Source organism: Phaethon lepturus, unplaced genomic scaffold (assembly GCF_000687285.1).
Source record: "Phaethon lepturus isolate BGI_N335 unplaced genomic scaffold, ASM68728v1 scaffold1764, whole genome shotgun sequence".
Classification (NCBI taxonomy): Eukaryota; Metazoa; Chordata; class Aves; order Phaethontiformes; family Phaethontidae; genus Phaethon; species Phaethon lepturus.
In genome coordinates, this window is record NW_010532442.1 from 26,006 (window position 1) to 35,971 (window position 9,966).

Genomic DNA, 9,966 nt, shown 5'->3' on the forward strand with positions numbered 1-9,966 from the left:
CCCTTTCTTTTAAAGGCCTGCTTCTGAATTTGGAAATACAGATTTTCTTGTCATCAAAAGAACTCAGAGCTGTAACTCCACCAACACAAGTGCAGTTAAACTTATTGGCTGTAATTTAGCATTGCTTGACCTTCAGACAATAATAACTGGAAGCTGTTCTGAAAAGATTAATTTCTGTTAGTAATCTGTGCAGCTATACAGCATACAGAGATAGCAGCACTAGCAATGAATCACAGCAACAGAGTTGTGTGACATGGGCAACTTTTTGTCCTTCTGATGCATATAGGCTCAGTGGTATGTCAAACTGAAGTTTGTATGCCTGTCATGGAGAAACGTGTGGAAGCCCAGTAGTTCAGAGCTGTACACGATTAACTTTAGCATATGCCCTAGCAGTGTTGTAGAAAATTCTGTGTTGATCTTGCCCAATCTCCAATCCATACATAAAAATTACTTTTTTTTATCTATTTCTTTAGCAAGTGATACTGCAGGGGAGCAGCGGGGCATGTGGTTGGGGTTTTACAATGAACTAGGATGCCTCTTTAGCTGTGTCTTTTTGGACAGAAAAAAAAACTTTTAAGGCTCAGTGAACAAAAGCTTTTAAACATTGACTGAAAATTTATTTTGCTAACTATTCTATCACTGAAATTACTTTGTTCTCAAGCTCTGCTATACTAGTCCTTTGCCAACTTTAAAAATACCACACAAGCAGTCAGATGAGACTTGTTGTCTGCACTGCAAACTACTGGGCATTATTCCTTCTCAAAGACTCAGTAATCATAGGTAGTAGAACAGCAGAGTACTTTGGAATTTGTCATTGCAAACTTAGCTGTATGCAAGGTGTATTCCACATGTGACTTAGTATTTTCTACTATACTACATGCAAAGAAAAATTACGTGCAAATCAGTTACTTTCTGTAGTCTTTGGAGAAAGCATCCTTTCAGCTCTGTCTGTAGATCCCACTTACAAGATCTCTTCTTGCGTAGGCACTGTTAAATTGCTTGTTCATCTGCTTTATGCTTCTTCACAAGGGTAAAGCTGTAGCAACTCTCTTGCTGCAGTGGGCAGTAGCAGGACTAAGTCAGTTTCCCACTTCAGAGATATTAGTCACTTCTGCCTCTCTGAAAATTGTTCATTCTCATAAAAAGCTTGGTTCCCTCTTATTCCCTCTTGTGCATTTTTAGGTAAGTAACTCTGCATCTCTGGTTAACTTTTCATAATAAAGTTCAGATCTACCTGTTCAATGACTATTTTAATTCCTATTGATTGCCACTGCTGGTACCTCTTCTGCACATGGAAGCTCTGTGTGCAAGTTCAGGGAGATTTGACTAAGTTTATTTTTTCTAATGATTGTCTGTTGTAAAAATGTATGGTCTAGGTAGTGAGCAGGATTCTTGGGTGAGTGATCTAGGTTCCGAGTCAGACTGATGATCCTTCGCTCCAACTGAATGAATCTTTATTTCTTTTCTATTCAGAGGCTTAGCTTTACCAGAGGGTGTGAACTGTGTGCTTTCACAACTCAGCCTGCAGCATAAAGCAGGGAATGTGAGCTTTAAACTGAGAAGGAAATAGAATCTCTCTCTCACTCCCTGAGGCAAGTAACAAAAAAAAAGACTAATTTTCCTTTTTCTTTAAAGTGTGGCCCAACTGTTATTTTTGGTAGTTGAAATAGGCTGTGTTTAAAAAGTTTGGCTGCAAATTCCACCTTAACATGGATGCTTTTCTGCAGTTTTACCTAAACCCAATATAAGCAGAATTCTCTCCATGCTTGTGGAGAACAGGCTTGGTGAAGGAAGATGTTACACTCGCCATGTTGTGTATGCATCCTGTTTGACATCAACATATGTTGCACAAGAAATTTAGGCAACTAATACAGAGCTTTTAGACTAGAAGGGGTGGAGGAAGAGGTCAGCGGGCGCCCAAAGTTTGGCAAGGCCATGCTCAACATAACTTGTACACTTCTTTGTAGACTTACCCTTTCATTCGTGGAGGGTACTGAGCTGCAGACCTTGGTCAGAAGGTCAAAGGTAGTCTATGTAGAGTAGTTCTCTCCAGAACCTAAAGTACTGTTTCTGACAAGCAATGCATTTCCAGTATATAACCTGACAAGGAGATGCAGGTTTCTCTCCCTTTTGTCTGATAGCTGTAAAGTGGCTAATCTGCTAACTGCACTAGATTACCTACTTGCCTTTCGCCTCTCTTGTTCCAGCAATAATCTCTGACTTTTTGAGCACTCAGTCACCATTCTGAGTTATGGAAGCCAAAGCCAATCTAAATGCATTGATGGAGGATCATGGTAAGAGGTTGATTTGCCAATAAACTCAGTAGAAATCACACTTGGGAGGGTGGGGAGGTGGGATTTTTTTTTTCTTCAGAAGGGTACGAGTTCAGCTCCATTGCCACATTCAGGCCTCGTATGGTCTTTCCTGTTAAAACCCTTGTCCTTAGGATGATACACAGAAACTGAGACAACGTCCTTCACTGCTTGTATAAGTGACTCTGGCTGACAGTCTTGTAACATGGTTGGGGTTTTTGGTTTGGTGTTTTTCTAGCTCCATCACTCTTCTCATCCCCTACTGATCTTAGGTCAAACAATCTTTCTTCTAGACCCAAAGCTGATCACTGTACTGTCAAGTACATAAGGTAGTGTGAGAAGATGATCCAATAATGCAAAATCCTTGGAGAGCATTAATACACCCACCACAATCTTGCATTCTTGATTAAAAAGTGTTTGATATGGGTAGCCCAAAATAATTTGAGCCTTGTCTATATCAAAGATTGTGACATATGTAAACTTAAGACTCTTAAGACTCTGGTTCCATTCCATAAATACCGTCAAAGTAAACCTTATGTTCCTCTTTAGACAGTTGTCCTCTGCTTGCACTGTGTTATCAGTTGTGGGGAATTTATATGCCTGTACAGTCCTTAGGAGAACTCTCATGTCAGCGGCCCTGTTGAAGTTCTGGACTACTTGGTTGCATTTTTGCTCTTTTGTTGATAGCCCTTGCTTCCTTGTATCTATGTCACTTCCATAAGACACAATAGTGCTGAAAGAGTTCTGAAAAGTCTTATGGTCCTGAAATTTATTTTAAGTAGTGTGTCTTGTGTTCTGCCTACCATCCCTGGTACTAGGAAGAGAAAATCCTAGTATTATGTGATGTGAAATTGTGCTTAGGCTGCTGTGGCTGTTCCAGAGGTTGAGCTATTGCCTGACACTGTATTCCACTTCAGTAATCTATATGTGTTTGCTTTTTTAGCAGTTAACTGTGCTCTCCAAAGCCCTGGTGCCATTATTTGCCTGCTTCATTAGTATGTCAGCTTGAGATTGACAAGGCAGTGATGTGGAGAAACACACTGAACTCTACTAAACATTACATACTGGATTTAGCTACCAGAGCTATACCAGATTGAGAGCGCAATGCTACAACTGATGTTGACTGATACAGCAGATACCATTCATTCTTTCCAGCAGCCAGCGGGGATGCTGCTGTCAGTAACTCTCAGAATGTGGTCCGCACTGACATTTTGCTTGATGTTCCCACATTAGGCCTAGTCGCTAAACAAGGTAACAATCACTTGGATGCTATGACCAGTTTTCAGTCCCTGTTTCTCAGTTTAAAGTCTGTCACAGCTTTTTTTTTTTTCTATTGCAGGAAACATTGACAAAGTAAACTATTCTTGTGAGCACAGTTGTTAATTGTAAATCCTATTTGGGTTACACATTAAAAAAAAAAGCCTGGCATGGTTTATGATGGGACTTACAGACTGTGTGATGAATAATCAGTTACTACAAGGGTAGGGAGCCTTTGTTCACAAGGAATCCTTAACAGTGCTGCTTTTTTTTAACCAGCCTTTCGTGTCTATTCCCTCTGTAGTCTTGCTAGGGGCTGTTATAAGTGTCTGCTATATCTTGACAGATTCCAGCAGCTGGGGCTTCCTCCTGCGTGGCTGCTGGAGCCCAGCCTGGCCTGTTAGCAGGGCTGGGGCTCTGTCCATCCTAGGCCCGTGGATGTGGCTGCTGCTTTCTTGAGGCTCAACCAGTAATGAGTCTGGTTGAACAGAGACATGTGCAATAGTGACAGAGCTGATTACACAGATTGCTATACACCATGTGGTGTCTTCAACACCCACATAAAACACTGTCAGAACTTCTATAAAATTTAAGTATAGACAGCCAAGTCTCCTTCCTTCTCTTCAGCTGGTAAGGATTGAACTTCATTAGTGAAAACATACACATGCCCTTCTGTAGCCTCACAGGCCCATGCATGTTTATGAATCCCTCAGCTTGATGTGTCTAATGCCCTCTTCTGTGCTCCACAGGTCTCATACTCACCAGCTGGGTGAGGTTAATGTGCAGTAGCAAACAGATGCATGTACTCATGCACACGTACATGCATGGATTCCCTTGAATACCAGTGGAGGCCCTCCCCCTGTCAAACATCCCTGCTTGGGCCACCTCTTTGCTGGCTAGATCAGCTTGAAGTTTGCTACTGAATTATACCCATGCACACCTACCATGCATACCACATTTGGGGGAAATATAAACCTTCCAGGCCACCCCAATAGCTGGCACTCAGGCACATAGACCTTATGACCTGTGATTCCCAGTCCAGTTGCTGGTGCTGAGAGGCCCTTACTCTGATGTTTTCTTCCCTGTAGCTGGTACCTGTAAGCATGTGACTGTGAAGCTTGTGACACATGGTCTTACTTCAGTGGCTAAAGCAGAGACCCTTATTTGTTCCAGTTGCTGGCACCAGGGGTGCTTTCACACACTGTCTGACTGCAGTTGCTGGCCCAGAATTCATCACGCTGACTCCCTCCACAGTAGCTCCAGCTATGTTCTCCGAAGTCCTGTGGACACATGTTTCTAGGATCCACAGTTCCCCTTCCAGTTGTTGATGCCAAGACCTTCCTTCTCCCCAGTCGCTGGCACCCCAGGCCCGAGGGCAACTTCATCCCTGGTCTGACTCCAGCTAACTAACTAACTAGCCCTGAATTCACGCATGCCTGCCTGCAGTTGCTGGCCTGTAGTCCTTAAAACACATGCACATGGGGTTGAGAGTGAGATTGCATAGAAAGATAGGTAGGATTTAATAAAAAAATAGGATACACTGCGGTGAACAGGTGCAGGGCTTGGTCAGACAAGCGTAGTTACTGGCAACTGTTTATGCAACTGGCCCCTTTGATATCCTTTTCTATCTATTGCCCCACTTTTGTTCCTCCCAGTTACCTTTCTCCTAAACTTGCCTTGATAAGTGTTGCATAGTCCCACAGGCCTCCCTTGAATATCCACAATCCTGCTGTTCCTCTTGTTTTCCAGTTATTAGCAGTTACAGTTAGCAGTTACAATGTCTAGACTGGTCCTCTGTAAAGCTATGCCTGGAGTTTCTTAATAGCCCATCAGTTAGAAACTGGAGACCTTTGGTCTTTGTTACTGTCTCTGTTATCCTGTGTCTATCACGTTTATGGTTCTGTTTGTTTATTGTTTCATCTTTTACTTATTCTCCCTATTCTTTTGCTTGTTCCTCTCAGTTTGTTTATATCCCCTTTGCACTGAAAGGCCTTTGATTTGATAACCTTAATGAAGCAGATTTTCCTTTGTCTCCTTTTCCACATAAATACTGAAGTTTGGTTTTGAGCTGATCAGTAGCACTGAACTTTTTCTACAGTAAGTATTTATGAAATTAAATGTTTTCTTTTTTTTTTTTAGGTACATGGCACCTGAAGTTCTAGATGATTCCATAAATATGAAACATTTTGAATCATTCAAACGAGCAGACATATATGCAATGGGATTAGTGTTTTGGGAAATAGCTCGGCGATGTTCAATTGGTGGTATGTGGCATCTTTACAAAATTGGACATAATAAGGAATTATAAGTAACTTACACAACCTGAATAAGTTTGAGTATTTTGCTCTAAAAATGGTGCAAGGTTATAGCCAGTATGTCTTGGACTTTCTCTCTGTTAATCCTGTAAATGATGACTGGGTTATTCAACCTCTTTGTAAATTGATGAATCATACCTGTTGAGGAAAACAAGAAATCTTGTTTTTCTAAAACTTTTATGTAGAGGAGAGAAAAGGGTGAAGTTGAACGTCCTTGAGAGCAAGGGACAAAGACCACAAGTAAGGGCTACCTAATAATGTGTTCAGATAACATCTGTGCCTTATTTAAAATAAAACAAAACATGCTATTATAAATTGTATGCTTCCAAGAACTGTGTGTTCAGTATAATGTATGAAAGATTTGATATAGCCTCCATCTTTTCCAAATGTATAAATTTCAAAATTAAAAGTTCTAAGCTATGGTTAAGGATTCTTTTTTAAATTGTTTGTCAGTGTTTGTAATGTAAGTTTTAAAAATAAAAACTAAAAAAGGAAATTGTAAGTAAAAAGTTAAAAATATCTAAGATAGTGTTAGCTAAAATAAAGCTATTTTCAACCTATTACAGGAATCCATGAAGATTACCAGTTGCCATACTATGACCTCGTTCCTTCAGATCCTTCCGTTGAAGAAATGAGGAAAGTTGTGTGTGAGCAGAAGTTAAGGCCCAATATTCCAAACAGATGGCAGAGCTGTGAGGTATTAACTAACCTTACTAAAGCTGCTTTAACGGACCCTAGAGCTTTTATTGATTTCAAGGGCTTAAAAATTGTGCTTGTTATTGAAGGGAGAAGGGTTGCTTCTAGGAGAACTTAATTTTGTTTTGATTATTTTGGCTTTATAGGGTGTTATTGATCCTTGATTATACATTAGTATTTAATGTAATTTCACAAAAACTAATAGCTAACCCTGTATAAAGGATTCTAGGATTCCTTCCTGTGAAGCATAGGTGACACTAACATAAACTAAAGCTAATCTGAATTACATTATGCAGGAAGCATCATTGCAAATAAATTGTGCAACTGGGGGTTGTACTGTATCTGGCTGGGATTGAGTTAGCACCATACAGGCTACTATGAAGAAAGTTGTGTTTCCGATTTGTGACCAAAACAGTTTGATAGCACGCTGATGTTTTAGCTATTGCTGAGCAGTGCTTACACAGCTTCAAGGCTTTCTCCATTTCTCACTCTGCCCACCCTACTGCTGAGTAGGCTGAGGGTGGACAAGAGGCTGAGAGGGAGCGCAGCTGGAACAGTTGACCCAAGTGGATCAGAGGGATATTCTATACCATGCAACATCATACTCAGCAATAAAACTGGGGGAGGGGAAGTTTTCCAGGGATTGCTGTTGCTCAGGGACTGGCTGGGCATTGTTCAGATGGCGGTAAGCAATTGTTTTTATATCAATTGTTTTAATTTCTTTTGGCTTGGTTTTCCCCCTTTGCCTATTAAACTGTCTTTATCTCAACGAACAAGTTTTTTCACTTTTGCCCTCCTGATTCTCTCCTCCATCCCGCTGTGGGGCAGTGAGCGAGTGAGTGGCTGTGTGGGGCTTAGCTGCCTATTGGAGTTAACCCACAGGAGGAGTAGTAAAGATACATGAGCTAATCAGGTCTGTGCGAAACGGTTTGTAACTAGGCTGGTTATCTCTTTCAAGATGTGGAATGGCTAGTTGTGCTTAGTACTCTGCCCGCACAGCAGTACTGCTTGTTGGGACACGAATGGTATCTTCAACAGTGCTGTGCTGCCTCATGTGGATGCTCGCTTGGAACTAACTCACTCAGGGGTCTTTGCTGTATCACTGTATAGTAAAGGAATATCCTACAGACTAGCCAAAGTAGTAAATGCCTTTAAGAATTTGCATCCAAAGCTGTGGTTGCCTTAGTATTTTGTGTGTGTCAGAATTTGTACTGTATGCACTTACATAAAGATGAACACAGTTATTAGGAAGCTGGGACTTCAGTAAGCCAAAGACTTAGAACTGAAGTGTGTATGAAACCACCACTCCTGACAATGCCTCTGTAGAATTGCTTGCTTGATTCTGGGGTCAGTTCATTATGCTGGTAGTCACTGCACGGGCAGTAGCATGGACAGCAGCCAGCTCTTGCCTTTCCAGCCAATGAAAGGCTGCAGTAGGCTACAGGAGAAGTAAGAGTTTGAGGTATGATGTATTTTAGATGGAAGAGGGCTCTGGGTTGTGGCATGTGTGAAATAAATAGATGGGTGAAGTCCTGAGATAAGAGATTGGCCAAGAAGAATGCAGGCAGGAGGGAAAAGTGATGATACATGCCAGTGGACTGTACAGTCATTGTTTAAATGCTGCCATTCCAATCCTGCAAATGTATTTGGCAGCTCCACATAATACAGCTTTGAGTGTAAAATCTTGGAATGTAGAACAATTAGTTTGTTTCATCTTCAGCTTTTATGTTATTTACATTGTTACTTGTGTAGTAGCATTCACGGATTTCAAAGAATGGCTGTTAGAAGGATAATAAGAGTGCAGTGTCAGAGTCATTACAGAGCTTCAATTTGAGGAAGACAGTTGATAAACTTCTGAATGGCTACACATTGCATTAACTCCTTAAAAAGCCATTTATGTCTGAAGGAAGTGATTGAGTACATTCCCAGCTACACAGTACTTCTGTGCAAATACAGAGTACTTCCTATTTTATTACTGCTTTTCAACTGGAGGTACAATAAAAAAGAGTGTATTTTTGTCTAATGCAAAAATTCAGAAAACTGTTACAGACAAACTACTAATTTTTCATTAAAATATTTTTGCATGGGCCACAATTCTACTGAAAAATACTAGTCCTGCTATATGGTGTTTTAAAGGATTTTATTTTTCTGTAACAAAAGTAAAAATTTGAGGGGTTTTTATACAAGACACTCTTCCATGCGTCTGTAGTACTAGTAATAGTCTTCAGAAATGCATGAAGAGGCTAAGGCAAAAACAGAGGTTACATGGGCTACACTGGAAGAGCAGTACGTATAATTATTTGTCTTTCCTTTGCAGGCATTACGAGTAATGGCAAAAATTATGCGGGAATGCTGGTATGCCAATGGAGCTGCTAGGCTAACAGCTTTGCGCATTAAGAAAACATTATCCCAACTTAGTCAACAGGAGGGGATAAAGATGTAATCCTGGATTTGCTACCGAAGAATACTGTAAAAATCCATATCTGCACCAGAGTGGCGTGTTAAGAAGGTTAATTGTTCTACCTCATTGGGGGAACAGAAGGATATTGCTGCCTTTTAGTACTTCATAGGAACGTCACTTATTAGGATTTTTGTGGACGTGCTAAACGGTTGTGTTGGGTCCTTTCTGTGCACTATGAACCTCTTTCCCAGGTTACTTACAAAACATTGTGTAGTATAGTTTTATTTTTATTAACCTATAATTTTTTATTTGGAAAGTTGATAGCTGGTCTTAACTTCTGGTTAACTGTGCTAAAAATAGGAGGTCACTCTTAAAACAGAACTGGTTCACTATATTGTTCTGGAGTGCATTGATGGCTCTTTAATCAACTTTATTCCTGGCTGGTACATTGACTATCCTGAACCACTGTACGGTTCTTTGATTCAGATTGTGAATGTACTGTTGGAGTATGCTTTACTAGCTATTAACGTAGTATATCTTTTGGACTCTTACCTTGATATACAAATTGACCTCATTCAGTTGTGGGAACATAATTTATGCAACTATACTTTATACATGATTACTGGGCTTTTTCCACTTTTCCAGAACATTACATTGCCTTCAAAATAGATTGTATTATACCAGTAAGTGCCGCTTTTGAGTCTTTTAATGCAAAACAGTAGGAGCGTACAAAGCCTATGGTACTTTTGGTTTCAAAAATACAAGTTAAAAATCAACTGTTCCTTTGCCTAGCTAAGATCTAATTCACACTCCTTTTGGCAAGTACAATATTAAAGGATTACCTTTAATTTTACCAAAATCTGTCTCTTTAAACCACTGTAGGAGTTTTACATAGTGTAAGCTAGTTAATTCACTGTCATATTTTATATTTGTCAAGTCATGAGTCATAATTATATATAAGATTTATCAAATTATACTTCTAAAA

General features: G+C 40.1%; 1 protein-coding gene across 2 annotated transcripts in view; it reads left to right on the top strand.

The window, feature by feature from the left end:
* Positions 1–9,588, top strand: part of TGFBR1 (transforming growth factor, beta receptor 1) — a 34,275-nt gene extending 24,687 nt beyond the window's left edge. For both annotated transcript variants that reach the window (XM_010284816.1, XM_010284817.1), the window contains exons 7-9: positions 5,709–5,833; positions 6,451–6,581; positions 8,898–9,588. In XM_010284816.1, the coding sequence (XP_010283118.1) occupies positions 5,709–5,833; positions 6,451–6,581; positions 8,898–9,023 (382 nt within the window). In that variant the 3' untranslated portion in view covers positions 9,024–9,588. The remainder of the gene's footprint in view (positions 1–5,708; positions 5,834–6,450; positions 6,582–8,897) is intronic.
* Positions 9,589–9,966: the final 378 nt, after the last annotated feature.